The sequence below is a fragment of the Mizuhopecten yessoensis genome, unplaced genomic scaffold, assembly GCF_002113885.1.
Source record: "Mizuhopecten yessoensis strain PY_sf001 unplaced genomic scaffold, ASM211388v2 scaffold673, whole genome shotgun sequence".
Lineage (NCBI taxonomy): Eukaryota > Metazoa > Mollusca > Bivalvia > Pectinida > Pectinidae > Mizuhopecten > Mizuhopecten yessoensis.
Window position 1 is genome coordinate 529842 of NW_018403664.1, and position 22598 is coordinate 552439.

Below are 22598 nucleotides of genomic sequence, written 5' to 3' on the forward strand. Positions count from 1 at the left end.
GGATGCCGTCAAGGTGATCCTATCGCCCCATATATTTTTATACTTTGTGTTGAGGTCCTAGCATCAAAAATAAGAAATAATGACCATATTAAAGGCATCCAATTGGAAAATATAGATATTTTAAATATACAATATGCAGATGATTCTGGGTTGATACTAGATGGTACTGAGAGGTCTCTTAAGGAATCTATCGATGAATTGAATAATTTTGCAAATATCTCTGGGTTAAAGATCAATACTACAAAAACACAGGTTATATGGATAGGCAGTAGAAAATATAGTGACCAAACTTTCCTTCCAGACTTGCATCTACAATGGGGGAAGGATAAGTTCAACTTTTTGGGTATAGATTTTTCCGTAGATTTAAGTGAGATTCCAAGAATGAATTTTGACAAAAAGATTGTTAAACTTCAAGCTCTTATTAATAATTGGAATAGACGGAGTTTGACTCCATTAGGTAGAATTAGTATCATAATGGTTTCCATTAATTTTACTTCAGCACGAGAACAGTGTCCATTAGTTAATCATATTCAACTGGGATGCCCACTACATGTGTTAACTTTCTGATATCAAGAAATGTTCAATTGTCGAGAAAACAGCGACCAAAATTTGTAAACCTTGATACATACGTTTTGTTTCCGGAGCTCATCTCTAATACCAATGCTGTTCAAATTTTCCGTATGAATCAATGGTATTGCAGAGGGTTTTCTGGTGTAATTTTTCACTTTTCTGATTTCAAACATTGTATTTGTAATAGAAACTAAACCTATACATTTTGGCGCGAATTCCCCTTTCCTATCGCATCACAAAAACCGTTTGTTATTTGATGCTCAAACCTGCCATGAAAGCAAATTCCACTATAGAAGGATTTTTTCTTCGATGTTTCCAAAATGAGTTATTTTCGAGGTTATCAACAAAGCAAGCTCATATTTACATAATTTGATATTTCAAAAATAGCAAAAGGGAGATTTTGACAACGTCTATTGTTTGTAACGTGATGTTTTCTCTTACAAGATATAGTACGAGCATTATCGACGTTTGGTTCAAAAGGCTGTTTTCAAATTCTTTTTGTAGGTAGACGATGGACAGGGGAAAAAGGCAAAAATGGTCACGTGGAACAATCCCGGAAATGACGTATCTGGAATGATAGCACGATGCGAGAAGGTCGTCAATACTTGTGAAGACGTAAGAACAAAACATGTCGTTTGATCATATGGCACACGTATGAGTAAATAGTTCAGTCTTACACTAATAACACTAGAATCACAGAATTGCTTATTGCGATTGTCTTTGTTGTTGTATAGGTTTTTATATTAATTCATCCCATCATCGACATTTATACCATTGTGAAAACCTAACGTATCACAAACACATAATATAGAATATGACAACTAGGTACATCACCTGATTGTTATGGGTTTATAACATATAATTTGTAATGAAATAAAATATACTACACACTTAATAAAACCGACACCAAACATTAACTCTAGCTTGTTGATTAATTTGGTTTCTGACATTTTCCATCTTGATACATAATATCCAGTATTTAGTAGAATACCTGAGTTTACAGATTATACCTGATAGGATTGTTTGTTTAGCTGTTGGGAGGCGAGGTGTACCAATACCACGGAAAACTGCTGTACAAGGATCCCTTCACTGGTGGTGCCTTCTTCTGGCATCAGGATTACGGGTAGGTCATACACAAAGACTCCTCCATCGTTCGCATAGTCCATTCCTCTGACGCCAGTACTAGTGGTAAATGCTATGCTTAAATCCACCGACATGCAATGTATTTCTTTAGCATAAAACTAACTGGCAAACAATGGGCAAAGACCCGTTTACATAGAGAGGGGCCAGTCATCCTCAATGAAAGCAGGAAAGCAATGTACCTCTTGACAGGGGGAAGAGTCGATCTTCTTATGAACAATAAACACAATACCCTTTATGGTTCTTGTTACTTCTAAGCGAGGTTAAGTGCGAAACAAACCCCAATTTACAGGGAGAGCGGCTAAGCGACGATCATGTTGTTCCTTTCAAAGAAGAGTTTCCACTTACATAAATGCTAAAGACAATAGCGACAAAGAATGGTATTAGAAATATCGCACAATGCAGAATCAATTCATCAAGTATAATGGTTAGATGAAAAGGAAACTGTTTTAAGTGTTTGCACATTTATAAAACGTTTAGCGTTTGTAAAAGAATATAAACCAGCAATCGCGGATACCAATATTGTGATGTCTGTACAAAGGACACTAACGCATCATATTGCTATCGAGTCTGCAAAGGGTGTTGTCCACATGATGTTTGGGGATTTCTTTGTCTGCATTTCTTTTGTTGAATTTGGAAGCAGGTTACCGTTATGATTATTTTAATTATTCTGATTAAAAGTTATAAAAAGGGATATAAATGACTTGCCCCCATTGAGTTAATTTCAGTATAATGATACAATGATGAGCATTTTCCTTTAAATACGAAAATGTCATCTCATTCAATTTATAGAACTTAAAATTAAAAGTCAAAGTTTAAATTTTCTTTTCTCAGAAGTAACTTACCAACATCCACTGTTTATTGAGTTTGAAAGTCGATGTTTATCCGCTGCTAGTGAGTATGTTCTTGGTCCATGATTATCTAGATAATTAAATCGCACATATGGTCTATGACATGGCATTAAAAACACATGCAACTTCTGACATTTTCAAAAGTACGACAATAACGATCGACTCACTAGTAAACCTATGACAATTTTAATTAGTCCAATTGTTGGATCTCTAAACTTCCTCAACATACATACCAACCTGCCATCTGTTTTTGGACAGTTAAACATTCGTCTAACTTCTTACCTACTAAGCCAGCCTTGAAATCTACGTCGTCATCATGAACTCCGATCATAATTTAAGTCTGAGGTCGTTGTATTCCGCTCTATACTTTCCAGGTACTGGTATTACAACAGTTGCCTGTTTCCCGACATGTTGACAGTGTTCATAGCCATCGACAAATGTACCCGATCGAATGGATGTCTGCAGGTACGATTCTAGTAACCAGAGAACATTTTTGATATGATGGCTATTTTGCATATTGAAAAACATTTGCCCGTGAGAGTTGTCTCTATATACTGTACCGTACACTCTCGGTGCCATAACTATCATTTAACGGTTGACAGATCCTACCCGGATCCAATAGATGTGGCCGTATTGTCCATGACGTCGTCTGCGGTCAGACTGCCGCCAACACTGAGCGAGTGTCTGCTATTGAGAAGGCCTGCCCGAAGGCCTACGTAGAGATGGAGCCAGGTAAGTGGTTTTACACCTACACAACTGTACTTTTCGCTGACCCAATGCAATGGTGCTTGTATCACTCAATGAAAACCAGGAAAAAATTAACATTTCATCTTCATTTTGTTTTGCTTCATTAACGTTTAGGTACTACTGTGGACAAAACAAGCTTTAAACACGATTTAAACAAAACAAACAATGACATGTATACTTTTTATATCCACACACATCAAATAAGTTGATAGAGTGATCATCTCTCACCGATAACGCAAAACCCGACACGTGTATATCTTCGTCCGTTGAAAAACGAAGTAACATTAAACGGTATATCTTGGAAGTTTAATAAACTATTCATTATAAAGTATATTTTGGAATTCTGATAGCATAACTTTATTTCCACTTTTGGTTTTCTTAACATGTTATATTGCAGGTGACGCATTATTCTTCCACTGTAACCTTCTGCACTCCAGTTCTGGCAATGAGAGTGCTGATAGACGTTGGGCGTACCTAATAGCCTATAACACCAGGGCGAACAACGCCTTAGTGCGCCATCACCACGCCCAGTACACGCCCCTACACAAGGTAAATCTGCCCACCCAGTCTATATAGATAATAAAGCGGTAGCCAAGCACACACCCTTACAGAGGTTGTAATAATATCCTGACGACATACATCCTTAAAGACATCAGTAAAAGCCGACATACAAAGTAGATAAACTGCAACGCAGGATAAACTCCCTCTTAAAGAGCAGTAGCCCCACCCTCGTAAACACTACTACAAAGTCTACAGAAAAATAAAAGTCATTAGTTTAGCCACTTCACAAGAAATTGGAGGCCCCGGGACGTCCATAATACACCACCGGCAATGAGCTTTACACCAATGACCTCATCTGTTCGATGTACAGCAGAGAGCATGACGTATATCTCCATACAAGGTACAGTACAGTCAGCTGCACACAATAGGCACGCCTAAACATGGTAGAGAAACTTCCATCCAGTAAACATACTACACAAGGTAAATAATATAACACACGTTCATGCCCAGGGGTGTTAAATAGGGAAATTTCAGCCGAGGGTTTCGCCAAATTTGAAATTCCCGAGGATAGGAAAAATCCACCCTCGGGGTTTTTAAATTTGGTAAAACCCAAGGCCTTGCCTTCCCTTTTCTACATCCTTTGGCATGAAAGAGCATTTTTCTCTCATTCCAACTTCCAGAATAAGCTCAGAAGCCTTGAAAATGCGTTTGAACTGGCTACCATTTTGAAAAAATCAATGCTTTTTTGACGAAAACGAATCTGTCAGTGAGAGTAAGCTTGCTCTATATTTCTAAACAGAGTTTGCGCCGAAAAAATAATCTCATATTTTTAACGTGTACGGCAAATATATCGTAAAAGGTTTTCATTTCATCAAGTCGCCTTTTCCGCATTGCGGCATCGTAGTTACCCAAATTCTTGACATCACGTCATTGTTGAGCTATTGTGACGTCACGTCACGTTACATGGGTTGTAAGAAATGTTTATTACTCCTTTCTTACACTGGACAGCTACATATATGTATATCTTACAAACACGTATATGAGAGAATACTATAATGTTATGGGTGTGGTCCGTGGACAGGGATATCTCAACCCTCGGATACAAAATGTAAGAACTCGGCTTTCGAGTGGTGGACAGCCAAACTCTTATTCGAGGGTTGAGATTTCCCTGTCCACGGATCATACCTATGTTTGATTCTCTCCCATACTCGAAATAAACATGCCAGTGTCAATACTCCGTGACCTTCACATGCTTGTATTCAATGACCCATATGAATGCAATTATATGTTAATTCTATAGATGTGATGAACCCTGAACATAAAATCAGAAATCCATTAAAAGCACAACGTTAACAATGGGTTTTTTTTATTTAATAATCCATCAACAGTAATATATCAGTTAATATATCGTATAATAAGTACAGAATTAATAAAAATTTAACAGTCAAAACAACAGATCTATTTCAAACGCCGACGTCATTTGGCGCACTTGCCTGGCGGAAATAATTCCATTCATCAGTGACATCATCGCGCGTGTAGGCCGAGGAAACGACCGGTTTATCTATTCACGGGTCAATTCCTGTCTTTCACGGGCACGTATGGAAGAAATCTCCATCCAAAAGAGACCTCCTAAAAAATTAAGTAAATCACATCAGGTAGACAACAATACACTACAAAAAGGAAATCCTCCTTGTAGAAAAATTCAACACAAGAAAAAAAATCCCACCTAGTAGATTCTCATCCAAATGGTAGAGAAATTCTACCATACTAAGCACGTGAACTCTCGCTTTTGCTAGGGGACATCCTGTCCTTACCAGGTTGTCATTTATTACACAACACATGATTATACGACAAATAATTAAATACATATATACATTCATATAACAAACTACATAACTATGTTTGGCGAAAGGGGCAACTCAGTTACTACAAAATAAACTAAATATCCTTCTCCTGGATTTTTCGTCAGAAGAAGAATAGCATGTAGTGTCCAGTTAAATATCATCATCTTTAAAATCTAGCGGACCGCCAACAATGCAGTGTTGGAACAGTTCTTGGCTAGAGCTACTGATGAGTATGACAGAAGAGGATAATAACTGGACATCATGTATATTGTAATGAGCTATACCCCATCACGGTGTAGCTTGCTGAGCCACCAGGTCCGGATGAGGAATAGGTGTCAGTATGGTTAAACAGATATATAGATAGATGATCATCCCGTATTACACTATGCCTCATCTCGGTGCAGCTTGATGAGCTACCAGGTCCGAATGTATAACTAACGTCAGATGTGTTCCATTATTATAGTATATGATTAACTAGCAAAGATTGTATTTCATTAGTTTTATTTACAACAATAGTATAGAATGAATGTCATAGATATATATACGTCACAGTCATGTTCATTTCAATCTAAACAGTTACAACCATTGTTATGATTTTTATCCACAGGTGCCTGATAGTGCCGTTAAGGATTGCACTAATTACAGTGATTTCTCTGGAAAGGATTTCATGGACCCAACCAACCTAGATTTGCCAGAAAACGCTCTTCTCAAAACACAAGCCAAGTGTGACAAGTAGACGCTGACTGCTGAGATCAGATTATAAATAATGGTCGTTTTCGTTTCGTTAATAATTGTGAACTAACATATGGTCGGTTATTTACTGCAAGTAGCTATAAGTACAGTACATAAAAAAGAGTAAATCATGAATATAAAAACGGTTATCCTTATGAATATGGCAAGCATTTCATAATAAATATATATGATATAGAGTACTACGAGTTACATTTCATTTTAAACATTAAAACATAAGTGCTATATGATTTCAAGTATAATTTTTTGCTTTGTTATAAGTCCTGAGATTGGTTTATAAGATGTGATCATAGTACGGAATTGAAACAAGAACACCGCACAGTCTGAGTGGTGCCAATTATCAAGGCCCTGAGTGCTGCAGGGTTCAAATTCCGATACATAATGTTCATCTCAGGACACAGAAGCGACAAAAGGCTTCATACGAGTTTAGTTTACCTGTCGTCATGACAACAACCACTACGTGTGTGTCAACACGGGCTGTTCACTGTCGCTTTAAATCTTGTTCCACTGAATCAAACTGAAACATTCTATCAACAAAAGTGTCAAAAACACATCTGAATCACGTCAGGAGAACGATTATGATATATACTGTTACAATGTATAAACACGTACCTGAAGCACGGCGAGTGGAAGGTTGTTTTAAAAATACACAGGGATCATTAAAGAAGAAAGACTGATAATATTTAAACACATGAGGCAAGTCAGTGGTAAGATTAACACCACGATGTTAGGGGCTCCTTTTTCTGATTGGACGTGCAAAGGCCTGGAGCCACCTGCTCGACCACGTGGGTTTTCTTCGAGTTCTCCAGTTTCCAGCCGGATAAACGTACAATAAAGCAAAATAAACAAATGTGGTACTTAAAGTTGAATAGAACACGGTAAAATAATTTGACCGATTATGATATATATCGTAAACGAATTTGGTATCCCCGTAAAAAGAGAAGGATAAACGAACTTGAAGCTCCACGGAAACAAAACAGCAATGTAAAAGAATTGGATACTCCACGTAAAAAACAGAACAGAAAAAACGAATTCGGTCCTAGATACATATTACACAGAAACTGGACAGCATACATCAGGTATCTCCAAACGCTAGATACGAGCCGGACACCGTGTAAGATACATATTACACAGAAACTGGACATCATACGTTAGGCACTTCCGAACGCTAGATACGAGTTGGAAACCCTGTGTAAGATACATATTTATACAGAAACTGGACATCATACGTTAGGTATCTCCAAACGCTAGATACTAGCAGGACACCCTGTGTAAGATACATATTTACACAGAAACTGGACATCATACGTTAGGCACTTCCGAACGCTAGACACGAGTTGGAAACCCTGTGTAAGATACATATTTATACAGAAACTGGACATCATACGTTAGGTATCTCCAAACGCTAGATACTAGCAGGACACCCTGTGTAAGATACATATTTACACAGAAACTGGACATCATACGTTAAGTACCTAAGAACAATAGAAACGAACTGGACACCTTTTGTACGATACATATTACACAGAAACTGGACATCATGCGTTAAGTACCTAAGAACAATAGAAACGAGCTGGACACCTTTTGTAAGATACATATTACACAGAAAACTGGACATCATACGTTAAATGACCGCCAAACGCTAGATATACGCAGGACACCTTGTGTAAGATACAGATATATGTTACCCATACGGCTACATGCTATGGACGAAAATGAAAATACCTGTCGCAGTTTTACGAATTTGATCACCCCTGTTTTTTATTATATTGACCACTTTCCCAAAAGAGGGCCACTCTTTTGTCATATACTATTTGTTTTTGCATATTTAAGAGTTGATCCTCGGATGGGAAAGTGTTGATAGAATTAAGTCTAAAGCCTGTCTCACACAGAACACACGACTTATACGGTTGGCCAACCGTACATACAACCGAACCAACCGTGGCCTTATCCGAGTTACACTCGGGCCATTCGAGTGTATCCGTGAAAGCCGTGTATGATTTTTAAAACTTTTAAAAAACTGGCACGGGTGCCATGTCCGTGTATGATCGTGTTAGCGATCGTACAAGACCGTGAGAGACCGTGTGAGACCGTACGAGACCGTATATACAACCGCAATGAAGTCCACTCCACGAGTGAGCTCAACCGTGTCAATATCGTATATAAATCGTATGGAACAAAAGTCGGTGGGACCGTATGTAAACCCTGTAAATGTCCGGTTAATCGAGTAAAAGTCGTGTTTAATCGTACTAGGCCGTAACAGACCGTACTAGACCGTACTTGGAACCGTACAACAATCGTATGAAAATCGTTTGCAAATCGTGTTCAAACCGTGACAAACCTTGCTTGACCGAGTATATCCGTGCTTTGTTCGTACATACTCGTGCTACATTCGAGTCTAAATCGTACTAACTCATCCCCAGGCACGGTTGGAGCTCAATACTCGTACCAGTCAACCCGTGTATAACCGAGTATACCGTATTGGAACCGTGTGCCCAACCGTGTTCTGTGTGAGACAGGCTTAAGAAACCCCGTCACTTTCATAGATATTGACTTGCAGTATTATATTATCTCAACAGTTCGAAAATTCATATTCAATAGGTTTTATATCCATTCCATGCATTTTTGCTATTAAAAATTATTCACTCGTTAATATTTTTTTCCGTTTTCATAACTGCCGGCTCAGTGAAATATGGGCAGTTATCCACCATAGCTCTTCAGTATCTCATTGCAGTATTGATATAAAGAGGCATGTGGCAATGTTTATTTTGTATCTTAGAGATACAGCATCACGTAAACTACCTGATTACAATGTATGCATTATATGTTCTAAAGTTCAAATTCCAACTATGCATCCAACTTATCTAATAGTAATAGAAACTGGGTTAGGTCACACATTATGATATGTTCCTGTTCAAATACATCTACACATAAACTGCTGTTTGAGTAAACATTGCTCTGTACGTGTAAGAACACAAATGTGTGGACAATAAATATATCCGCGACGGCAATGGTTAACAGCAACAGTAACAATGACAAACATTCAGACAAGTTTATGTGATCGTCCACAAAGAAGGAATTTTCCATTTGAAGTAGACTATTAATCACTATATCATATGAACGTAGCACGTAATTAGGTGATATAACCTTCACAATTTGGTAATTATAAAATCCATGATGTAAATATCAATTAATGATGCACTAAGACTATCGACTCGAATACAATCTAAGTGTTAAGTTGTGATTGTTTTAAACTTTTGTAAGAAGATAGTATGTTTATACATCTTTTTAATAATCTTTTGTCGAACTTAATTGATGTAAATTAAGTAAGCATAAAATATTACATTTATTAACCTTCTCTTTCCTTACAAATATTCAGGTTGATATTCTCCATCGGGACAGCATAGAAGCTTACTCCATATCCATGATCCTTGAGGAGGCCTGTTTCCTGAAACCTCTTTCGTAGGGTTGTCATCTCCTCCTGGTCGAGCAAGCCCCTGTACGCTATAGCACAGCCGTCAAAGTTAACCTGTCACCATTGTGTGTTCACTATGGCAGTTGTTACTAACCCATCATTTTTACTCATTTAAAGTTGGGAAGATCCAAATGGTCTAATGGTGTAAGGATTTCTTCAGGTATATCGATAACCACTATAAATATGTTATTCACATACCATAATTGTGATGTTTCGTACATGTATTTGGCGCCATTACAGCTGTGATGAGAATATTCTTGCAATATTGGTCTCTATTTCAATATTTAATATAGATAATGTTGTTTAGTACTGTTCTCTGTTACAAGCTTTATATAGTAATTTAAAAATAAAGATTATCATAAATAATGAATAACCCCAACGATGTTGCTGAACGCTTACTTCACTAGGATATATCCCTGATCATCGAAGTTCCTCTTCATAGCCTCCGTCACCCGGACCTCTTCCGGTGAGAACGAATACACTGTATACAGAATAGCAGGGCTTTGTGATCAGCTTTAACATTAATGTGTTAAGTCCTAACGTAAAAGTTTTTTTAAATGTTATAAAAGACGTCTATAACATTATTATAATTACTATCCTGTTGATATCTTATAGCATACACATATCTATAATACAGAACAAATGTATTATACTGTATTTACAAACATACAATATATAATGAAATAAGGTGTTGAGGGTTGGTGTGTCTTTCATCATTCGAAATCGAAATGTGAATCTTAGATATTTGAGTTATGCTTGATCAATGGTTACAAAATATCCCCATTAAACGTAAGTTCAAAGCAAAAAAAAAGTGTAGAGAGATTATCCATAGCCAACTATGTTCTTAATATTGTCAAACTTACCGCTGGTCATTGTCGACATCATAAGGTTTGGTAGTTATATTACATGTCTCAGTGAGTATCAGAGAGAAGCTGGAACCATTGCAGAGCAGGTTTACACTAGAAACACAATTAAAACATCAGATAAACACTAAAATCAGTCAGCCATAACATACCAAGCAAACATACCCAACCGTATCGTCAAAGCCTGGTATGGCGTCAGAGTGCTTGAGAAATGGAGGACAACTTCATATTGAGAAAAGATTAAAAAAATTCCATCTGGATAAACGGACGGGTGAACCGATATTTACGTCAATGTCTCACGGCCGTGCAGTGAACGTTGTCTTTACACAACTTGTTGGCATATGGCAGAACATTCTTATCAAACCTGTATCATTAAATATTGGATTTTTCACGTTTGAAATATAAGGTATTGCAGTGAAAATGAATTTGATATTTTTTAAATGGGGCAAATTTAACCTTTTATTACTCTTTTGCCAGTGAAATATCGGATTCTATCAACTTGATAAAACTGATCTCTTTCACACTGTGACAAATATCAAAAGTGTCAAAATATCACATTTTGGTATTGACCAATCATAACGGTATCTTATAGTCCCTGCATTCAAAAGCGATGATGTTTTGTTCAGACTCAAATGAAGCGACGGTAGAATAAGTGGTTGTTATGGTAAATGTTTGGTACACATACTAAACTATTTACATAAATATACAATTAATAACATTTTTATAAGCAAACATACCAGAAAATAGCAGAAAGCGTCGGAATTGCGTTGAGTATCCCATTCAAAATGGCGCGCAGCCTTGCTGTCAAGCGCGGCGTCATTAGAATATGGCGCTAATTATTACGCTTCTGATTCCCGCCCTTTAAATGCATTACATTTTTCATATTCTTGGCTTTAAAAATGTGATAAATAGAAAAATTAATGGTGTTATTAGTAATAACAACTATATTTCACTCGTGTGGCTAATATCAAAATATTAGCCACATCCGTGAAATATATTCGTTATTACTGAATACATCATTAAATACCCTCTATTTTCACACTAAATCGACCAATCAGAGAGCGGGGTTTAGTGTGAAAAATAACAATCAATGGGCATTGTCAATTGTGACGTCACTGCCCTCTGACGTATTCTCATTGTGATGTCGCTCTACAGCATTCCTAGTTGCAATATTTTTATCGAGAGATTGGTGATCTTTTCACTACTTTCAATGTCTTATCCCTTATAAACCTAATAGTCTTCGATTCTACTCTTTGTGCTGAAATGTTTTTCACATATTTCAATCGTTCTACTGCGTACATTTTTTCATTTTATCATAAAGGTATTTTTTTTAGTATATTTTTGTCACTGAGACTTATATATTTTATTTAAACGTGATTAAATGTATAGCTTTTACAATTTTAGCCTTACATTCCTATCCTGTGTACTTCATCCATACCTGACTCGCCTGCAAATCGGGACCATGCCGTTTATGTCTCGGTGAGTATGGCCTTTTTTTCTATTTTATGGTTTATTATCCCGAATACAATAGGGAATACCAGGATGAGGCCTGGCCTAACCCCTGTACATAGTACATGAAGTCATTCTCTGACTCTCTCTATTTTGTACGTTCATCTTCCTCCATTTTTTCTCTTATTCATTCTCTTTCTTTCTACTCAATATCTCTTACATTGATTTTTATTTCAATTTGCAAAAATTGACTGTAACTTATTCCCCAATTGTTGTTATCTTTTAACGCTGTCAATTGCATTGATTGTAAACCTTAGTTCTTATTTTAATCACTTCAAAAAATGATGTGTGAAGTCAGCAACTACATATTCGTCATCAAATTTTATCTATTTTTTTCTTTCCATATGTGCCACTTTGTAATAAAGACAAACAGATTGATTATTGCATTATATTCTTGATTTAAATTATAGCTTCCTAACATTACAACTTTCTCAGTTATTTGGTATATTTTATTTGAATTTGATATTTCCTGTAAGGCTTTGTTTATTAATGAGTTAACTGTCTTCCAAATTTCTGTTTTTTATTACATTTATAGAATAAATGAAATCGATTTTCTTGAACTTACTGACAAAGTGTACAAAAAATATTTGACAGTCTCATTTTAAACAATTTGGAAATAATATTATGTAAGCATTTCTATTGGAAGTCTTTACATTTCCTGTTTGCTATAGAAGATCTTAAAGAAGTCTAAATTTTAACCCAGTCTATGTCATTATTTTGATATACAGCATCCCAGCTATTTTGTGATTTGGGATAATAGTTCTTATTCGAAATTAGTTCTTTCAATATTTCATTCTTTAATCTATTCGGATTTATAGCTTCACCTTTTTCATTTGTTTTAATGTGTAGTTATCAGTTACAACTATGGGTTCAATTTCTGGAATCTCATGGTTAATTGATTTTAGTTCTTGTAACCAATTGGTACATGAAGAAAACGCCTTCTTGACTATGGAGAATTCTGAAATCCAGTTACCTTTGAATCGTAACTTAACAAATAATTCTTGAGAATTTATAAAATATTTCTTGCTTCACTCCATATGTCTTTTATTTTCATTATATTTGATTTTATGTCTCGGTGAGTATGGCTGACAGACATCAATACATGAATACTGACAAGATGCTGACGAGATATGGAGATGACCAATGGAGTGAGTCTGCCGACACTGTCCCCGTGTTATCACACAGTTCATCGACGACAATGACACATAATGTCTCGAGATACATACAATCCGTGGCAGAGGCAAGTCAAATTGATAGACAATACTGAATGGTCGTCAAAATCAATGTCACGACAATATGGCCGTATGTAGGTTACCAATGATTCGTTACCATGGAGACACAAAAATCGTATTGTAAGAAGAAAGGTTATAATGCAGGTAGTGTAAATCATTTTGACATTAACAAATACTGTAAAATAACTTATTTTCGTGGCGTTTTACAATTTCGTTGATTTCGTTGGTAATTTTCATCAACGAATTCATAGGTCCACAAAGTAATTACAACTTTGACAAAATCGTATTCCATGAATTCATGTACCCACGAAGTTGGGTTGTTTGGGAAACCACGGGATCAGGGATCAACTAGACTATCTGATGATGCAGTACTATATGTGGTTTTTTATTACTTTACTAAACAATAATATAAGGCGTTTAATAGATTCAAAGCTAATTTAATCATCTGTTGTGTGAACAAAATATTACATGAATTATACTAGTCCATTACATAAAATACTGTGTAATATTTGTGATGGAAATATATCTTAGTATTATGGGAGCTCACCAGAGTCATAGTCAACGTCATGCTCACCAGGGTCATAGTCAGCGTCATGCTCACCAGGGTCATAGTCAACGTCAAGCTCACCAGGGTCATAGTCAACGTCAAGCTCACCAGGGTCATAGTCAGCGTCATGTAACATGAACAGGCGTGCTGTTATCTGGTAGGGCTGAGATAGTATAATAATTATATCAAACTTTAACAGAATGTGATAAAACTATCAGCTGAAATAACGATAGGGCCTACATAACCTGATATCATAATGCAACGTCTATTTTTCACATTTGGTTTGTTTTTGAAGAAGTTCGTTTCTGTCTGGGCTAGTTGGGTCCAAGAAACCCTTACCAGTGAAATCATTGTAATTCGTGCATTCCCTTACAGCACTGTCCGGCACCTGTGGATACAAACTTATGGCGATAAACATGTAGCATACGGAAAATAATCTTACATACGAGGAACAATATACTAGTGATAATAAAGCATATAAAACAAGTACGTTAAGATTTATTTTGATTCAGAATGGAAATTATACTGATTTTAATGAACACATCTTACACGTATTACAATACTGATACAAAATGGAAATACATCAGGTTGCACTTTAAATGCAATATACTGATTTCAATGAATACATTTCAAATGTGTTAAGATATATTGACGCTAATCAAACACATCTTGTGTTATAATTAAATAAATGAAGAACGTGATATAGCTGTTATAATGAGATTTATGAGGCATATCTTACATCTGATATAATCTATAGGGAAACGTTTAATATTTTTACAATCATTATGGGTTAAATGTTGTGCTGGGGTGTGTACTTAGTGGGGTTTTCTTTACCTTGTTTAGTGGTGTATTTTATTCTATTGTGTAGAGTGGTGTACAGAAGTTTGTATATTGGTATATACTGGGCAGGAATGCTCCGTATACATGCACCTTTGTAGTTGTGTACTAGCATGAACGGTATCTGTGAGCTCGGTTGTGGTGTATTGTATCATATATTCCGATATAAAGTAGGTGGGATGATTATTACCTTGTGTATAAGTATATACTGAGTGTGGTACACTACACATTCAAGATCAACATGAACGATTTCCCTATCGCGAACGTTCCCTTTATTGATAGTAACATCCCTATAGGAAGTTCATAGGTCGCACTTGATTCTACATTCATGGCGTTGCTTCTAATATCATGACTTCTGTGACGAATGTCTTATGCTGACAGACTAACTTATAACACAGTGTTTGGATATATGAGGATTAAAAGGGCAAGTCGACGCAATCATGATTGCATTTGAAAACATTCTATTTCCTTTTGTAATATGAATATCGTTTGTCTATGTCCATAAGTGTGAATTGTGGTTTTGATATCAATACCCTGGTTCTTACTTTGAACCCGTGTCATTAACTGAACTTGATCCAGATGTAAATATGATGTCATCAATGACACTGAAGACGCTTATTGTTCTTGGAGACACATTGCCTTTTGCTTCGTACATTTAAAAAACGATAATCTCCGTGGAAATATTTCCTTTGTTCATAGTTTGCCCTGGTTTTGAGACCTAGTTAAGGGTTTATTTTTCTTTCGAGTGGTTTTAATTTTTGTGTATAGTAATTTAATGGTCTGGAAATACTGTACCTCGAACATCAGTATTGATACATTTGTAGATATATGGTGGACTGTACTGTACCTTGTGCAGTCACGTATATTTGTTGTGGTGCTCTGTGAGCTATCCTTTGCTTAACACTAGAGGATATACCATGGGGGAATGTAATGTTCCTTATTAGAGGGATATACTAGGTAGATATTACTGTTATTTGTACATAATTTATCCTGATTTACCGAAAAAAATACTTTGTTTGTTGTTTACCTTGTGTAGGGGTGTGTACTGTGCGTGGTGATGTGGAACTAAGGGGTTGTTCGCCTTAGTGTTGTAGGCTATCAGGTACGCCCATCGTCTGTCAGCACTGTCATTGCCAGAACTCGTGTGCAGCAAGTTACAGTGGAAGAACAATGCATCACCTGCAACATACATCTTGTAGTTACACTTCATGCATATATGTTTCCCTATCAGTACTAATTATGCGACGTTTCAATATTAGCAATGTTTGAAATTTCGTTTATTAATGGAAGTAAATATAAAGTTCAGAGTTACTGGTATAAACCGTTTGCTATGTATATAATAATACGGATAAATAGAGCGTCAAATAAAAACGTGATTTAATAACTTTCATTTCTCATAATTCTGAAATTGATGAACCGAAATAAAATAAAGATGAAGAAAGATTATATTGCTTTAGCGACAATTCTTGATGTGTTAACATTAACCTGGGTCCATCTCTACGTAAGCCTTGGGATAGACAGTCTCTATTGCACACACCCTCTCAGTGTTGGCGACGGTCTGACCGTGGACGGCGTCATGGACAATGCGACCACATCTGTGAGAACCGGGCAGGATCTGTCAACGACCGAAGGTCATGTATAGAGTGTTTCAAAAGACATGTGGAGCTGTTACATCTGTATAAAGGTACACCAATTACGTGGTCATTTTTGATACTGTACGTTGCAAAAGTTATCCCGTTATATAACGGCTTACCTGCAGACATCCATTTGATTGGGCGCACCTGTCGATGGCTATGAACACTGTCAACATGTCGGGAAACAGACAACTGTTGTGATACCAGTACCTAGGAAGTATCAAGCGGAAAACAGCAAATTATTAGTTGTTAGAGACATACAGAACGTTGATATTTACAGTTGTTATATTTTCAACAGTGAACTAACATAAATTATTAGCGTAATAAAATCTTCAGTTGTTATGGTGGAAATGAAAGGGACATATTCTGCCAAATGGCTTTTAAACAGTCCTACAGTCATGGTGTGACATGGTTCTGTAAGAATGGCTATTAAAATGATCAGTATTCAATGATTTAGTACTTGTACAGCAATAACCTTAATCTTAGTATCAAAGGAAGAACTCAATAGTCATGTTGTCAGCAGAATGATTCCCCTCCCTATGAAGGGATCTGTGTACATCCTGTTCGTTGTTTACACATAAAGCAGGTGTCAAAGAAAAACACAACATGTAAAGGAATGTAAAATATGTTTAAAATAGTGACAGTAACACGAAGGACTCCCCGCGGAATGGTTAGGGTTAGGGCTAGTGTAACCCTAACCAAGCGTAACCCTAACCCAGTGGAAGGACAATCCCCTGGTGGAGCAGTCTTTGTATATCACTTATCCGTAGTCCTGATACCAGTGGAAGGACAATCCCCTGGTGGAGCAGTCTTTGTATATCACTTACCCGTAGTCCTGATACCAATGGAAGGACAATGCCCTGGTGAAACAGTCTTTGAATATCACTTACCCGTAGTCCTGATACCAGTGGAAGGACAATCCCCTGGTGGAGCAGTCTTTGTATATCACTTACCCGTAGTCCTGATACCAATGGAAGGACAATGCCCTGGTGAAACAGTCTTTGAATATCACTTACCCGTAGTCCTGATACCAGTGGAAGGACAATCCCCTGGTGGAGCAGTCTTTGTATATCACTTACCCGTAGTCCTGATACCAATGGAAGGACAATGCCCTGGTGAAACAGTCTTTGAATATCACTTACCCGTAGTCCTGATACCAGTGGAAGGACAATCCCCTGGTGGAGCAGTCTTTGTATATCACTTACCCGTAGTCCTGATACCAATGGAAGGACAATGCCCTGGTGAAACAGTCTTTGAATATCACTTACCCGTAGTCCTGATACCAGTGGAAGGACAATCCCCTGGTGGAGCAGTCTTTGTATATCACTTACCCGTAGTCCTGATACCAATGGAAGGACAATGCCCTGGTGAAACAGTCTTTGAATATCACTTACCCGTAGTCCTGATACCAGTGGAAGGACAATCCCCTGGTGGAGCAGTCTTTGTATATCACTTACCCGTAGTCCTGATACCAATGGAAGGACAATGCCCTGGTGAAACAGTCTTTGAATATCACTTACCCGTAGTCCTGATACCAGTGGAAGGACAATCCCCTGGTGGAGCAGTCTTTGTATATTACTTACCCGTAGTCCTGATACCAATGGAAGGACAATGCCCTGGTGAAACAGTCTTTGAATATCACTTACCCGTAGTCCTGATACCAGTGGAAGGACAATCCCCTGGTGGAGCAGTCTTTGTATATCACTTACCCGTAGTCCTGATACCAATGGAAGGACAATGCCCTGGTGAAACAGTCTTTGAATATCACTTACCCGTAGTCCTGATACCAGTGGAAGGACAATCCCCTGGTGGAGCAGTCTTTGTATATCACTTACCCGTAGTCCTGATACCAATGGAAGGACAATGCCCTGGTGAAACAGTCTTTGAATATCACTTACCCGTAGTCCTGATACCAGTGGAAGGACAATCCCCTGGTGGAGCAGTCTTTGTATATCACTTACCCGTAGTCCTGATACCAATGGAAGGACAATGCCCTGGTGAAACAGTCTTTGAATATCACTTACCCGTAGTCCTGATGCCAGTGGAATGATCCTCCAGTGAAGGGATCCTTGTAAATCAGTTTTGAATGGTAGTGGTAAACTTCACCTCCAAGAAGCTGTACAACATATCAGACACAGTGTGTGAGATCAAGTAATATTTTGTTACACATACTAGTATATATTCCCTCTAGTATTAAACTATTCATAAACAAAAATCTTGGGAAAGAGTACACACTATATCAGACATGGTTAAATGTGTTTACCGCACGATCTGCTATATTTCTAGATGTAGATAAACAGAAGAAATGTAGAACAATGAAACAACGTGAATTACCGAGCTTCAAATTTTAAAATGTTTTAGGCTGAAATAAGTGTAAGGTGTATTCGATTTTCCTCATATTCTGCTTTAAAAAATAAAAAAATAAAGGAAGAGACAGGTAACCAAATGATTCTTTTATATATTCAATTTCTGTCCAATTTAATGTCTTAACAAGAATATAACTGGGAATGATGGGATCAACTAATGTACATCAATCGCGATAAGTAATCTGGGATCCTAGCTTTATCTGTATAAGCTGATATAATTGACTCGTATATGTGCACTGTACCACGTGATCAAGCGATTGGTTTTGATCTTACGTCTTCACAAGTATTGACGACCTTCTCACAACGTGATATCTGTCCAGATACGTCATTTCCGGGATGGTTCCACAACAGCATTCTCACGTTCTTTCCCTGTCCATCAGCGACCTGAAAGTAGAAGTCATACACAGTGTGGGATTTGTACATTTTATTATTTTGAGAATCTCTTTCTGGATCAAATTTTGTCGAAATTTATCACCAATCAATAAACATAATTAGGAATTAACGTTCGTATTTTTGTCTTTCCTACAGATGTGTTTCTCCCACGACACAGCACCTAGACAACTTACTGTATACCCGTGATCTTTGATGACGTCTGTGTTTTCAAACACCGTCCTTAGGTTTTTCATTTCCTCCGTGTCGAACAACCCTCTGTAAGTTAAAAAAAAATGGTATTTTTTCTTTTACATGTATATTTGTTTCTAATGTATTTTCTATTTGACTGTTTTACTTATGCAACACTATAAATTCATCTAAAGTTACTGAGATATAAAATTATAATGCTGTAAGGGCTAACGAATTGAGATTAAGTGTAATAACATAGAATTATCGCGAAGCATGTGACACCTTATTTTTGATGTAAGAGGTGTTACGTGTCGGTCACTATTATAATACCTGGCATGAGAAAAGTCATGTCAAATTTGTCTTCATATCAATATCATATACGTAAAATGTTTGTATATATTTTAAGTTGTATATCGTTTAACTTGAAAGTATTGAAAACATGGTTATATTGCCGATAACTATTGATTTCCTGACAGACTAAGCTAATCCAAATGATATTACTGAACACTTGCTTGACTAGGATATATCCCTGGTCATTGAAGTTCTTCTTCATATCCTTCGTCACCCGGAAACCCTCCGGTTTGAACGAACACACTATGTAAAGAAGAAATGTTACATACATACTGCATATACTAGACTAAGTTGTTGATTCTCTTAAATACGAGTCTGTTATATTTCATGTATTAAGTTTGTCCCAAATATAATCCGTATTAAATTTAGGCTTTTCATACAATTTCCAAATCGATATGCATCATCCCTGATATTTAAATTATACATTATCTTTGGGATTACATTATCCACATATGACTTGAAAAAATGAAATAGCAAGTAAAGATAATTTAATCCTAGCCAACCACAGTTGTAAATATTATTTAACTTACCGCTTGTCAGTTTTGCCATCACAGCGGTTTGTAGTAACGCCTGAAAATACAATAATACTTTCTTTGTTCCACTTGTCTCCGGATTGCCACACTATAATCTACCTCTATTTGTATCTGCTTCAAATACATCAGGAGTTAACAAGACGTCAATTATCTCGAATGTTATGTATTACGCCGTACACTTTTAATACTCCTAAACAATTGAGTTGAATTCAAATTAATTTTTGATCAAGTTTTATTTTACGTTTCATCAAACAGCCAAATTCAATCATTCATCACGCAGTCAACCCGTGCTCTTCACTAAATAGCATTATTTATGGTTCGGGTTTCAAAAGGAAAAGGATTTTTTGAGAAAGTATGAAAATGATCCAATCCATCCTTGAATTTCTTTATCAGTTTACCACATAGCCAACCCCTACCCTTTATCACAAAACTAACACCTCTCCTACATCACACACTAACCCCTACCGTTCATCACACACTAAACCCTACCGTTCATCACATACTAACCCCTACCGTTCATCACACACCAACCCCTACCGTTCATCACACACTAACCCCTACCGTTCATCACACACTAACCCCTACCGTTCATCACACACTAACCCCTACCGTTCATCACACACCAACCCCTACCGTTCATCACACACTAACCCCTACCGTTCATCACACACTAACCCCTACCGTTCATCACACACTAACCCCTACCGTTCATCACACACCAACCCCTACCGTTCATCACACACTAACCCCTACCGTTCATCACACACTAACCCCTACCGTTCATCACACACTAACCCCTACCGTTCATCACACACCAACCCCTACCGTTCATTACACACCAACCCCTACCGTTCATCACACACTAACCCCTACCGTTCATCACACACTAACCCCTACCATTCATCACACACCAACCGCTACCGTTCATCACACACCAACCCCTACCATTCATCACATACTAACCCCTACCGTTCATCACACACCAACCCATATCGTTCATCTCACAACAACCCCTAACGTTCATCTATTAATCATGATGACGAAGAAAGAAAGATTACCATTTAACTTTTCCTATTGTTCACATAATATAGCATGTAAAAGGAGAGATTATCCTCTTGTTGACACTAATAATAACAATGTTTATCTATATTAGATAATGGATATGATTCAGATTTACATTTGTACCTTTTCAATATACAGAAAACAGAATAATGTCAAGACAAAGATTCTGACTAGGATACATATAAAACCATAATACATTTGCTAAAACAATAGATACAATACTGCTTACCCCAACTATGGATAGAGGGTGCTGATCAACATCTTGAAATGAGGACACGAGACATGGCAATCGATGTGATCTGACCTGACCAAGGCCTCGGCCTCGGTCAGGTCAGATAATCGAGATTGTCAGCTCACGGGGATTTTATGTTACATGTTTCTAGTAAACACTCAAAATAGTATCTTATCTGTATAGATTACATCCAGGGATTAGATAAATGTATTGTTGCAAAACAATGTTCCTGAAAAAATCAGCAATGGTAGTATATTCCTGGTACATTAAACATACCTGACATTTCATAAGTTCTTGCAGATGAAGACTCATCGACAGAGACGTCGCTACCACGATGATTTTTCTTGCTATGTTGAGATAGTAACGTCTGCCATCTCTGTCTTGTTTAGCCACACAATCGCAAACTTTCATGGCCCACCTGTTCTACTATAATATGTTGATTAGCATGTGCATCTATAACAGAATTGTTGGGTAAGTTTGATACAGTAGCAGGTGGTTGTGTAGTAACAGACTGGGTCTTGGGTTTAAATACTGACTGTAAAACATTGCACATTTCATGTTATTTTATTCAACATTTCTAGAATAACTATTAATTGACGACTCAGACTTATGTCCACTTACACTCATTATGTGTCTGGCTTCTACCCCACTTTGATCCAGACTAGTTATGCACGAGAGAGTCCTGCTTTCACAGATATGTTCCTCGTAAAACTTCCCAATGTGTTGTGGCCAACAGGAGAATTGTCATACCCTATTCCAACATAACTGCTAACATGCCGCCTAGGCTGCTGCAAAAATGCCTCAATATTTGGGTTAAGCCTTTGTAAATGTTTTTCCAGTGAGGAAACAGGACACTTTTCATCGCCTAAAAAAGAAACACATTCCTGAAACTTGTGCTGATCATAGATGAACAATACTGCATAAATACACGTTTCACAGCTTTAATGCACTGCTTTGTATTCGAGCTGTCTCTGTTTTCGTGCAATTGTTGAA

General features: G+C 37.1%; 2 protein-coding genes across 3 annotated transcripts in view; one reads left to right on the top strand and one right to left on the bottom strand.

Moving 5' to 3' along the window:
- LOC110451811 (probable phytanoyl-CoA dioxygenase) overlaps nt 1-8246 on the top strand; it is a 12765-nt gene extending 4519 nt beyond the window's left edge. For both annotated transcript variants that reach the window (XM_021500008.1, XM_021500000.1), the window contains 6 exons: nt 1075-1185; nt 1602-1693; nt 2936-3026; nt 3164-3293; nt 3706-3857; nt 6261-8246. In XM_021500008.1, coding sequence (XP_021355683.1) covers nt 1075-1185; nt 1602-1693; nt 2936-3026; nt 3164-3293; nt 3706-3857; nt 6261-6389 — 705 coding nt within the window. In that variant the 3' untranslated portion in view covers nt 6390-8246. The remainder of the gene's footprint in view (nt 1-1074; nt 1186-1601; nt 1694-2935; nt 3027-3163; nt 3294-3705; nt 3858-6260) is intronic.
- Nucleotides 8247-13888: 5642 nt separating this feature from the next.
- LOC110451821 (ectoine dioxygenase-like) lies at nt 13889-21695 on the bottom strand. Its single transcript, XM_021500021.1, has 10 exons — nt 21603-21695; nt 20309-20348; nt 19940-20021; nt 19433-19514; nt 19140-19250; nt 18525-18616; nt 16620-16710; nt 16352-16481; nt 15894-16045; nt 13889-14417 (listed from the first exon to the last, which is right to left on the bottom strand). Exons 2-10 carry the CDS (start codon nt 20325-20327, stop codon nt 14295-14297), a joined length of 882 nt encoding a protein of 293 aa, XP_021355696.1. The 5' UTR covers nt 20328-20348; nt 21603-21695; the 3' UTR covers nt 13889-14294.
- Between the last annotated feature and the right edge of the window lie 903 nt (nt 21696-22598).

Excerpts from the sequence above, each read along its gene's own strand:
- LOC110451821 (XM_021500021.1), bottom strand. Across the intron at positions 19,251-19,432 it reads TCAAAGATCACGGGTATACA|GTCGCTGATGGACAGGGAAA; the intron begins GTAAGTTGTCTA and ends TTCTACTTTCAG. Across the intron at positions 16,711-18,524 it reads CACTGGCATCAGGACTACGG|GTACTGGTATCACAACAGTT; the intron begins GTAAGTGATATT and ends GATACTTCCTAG.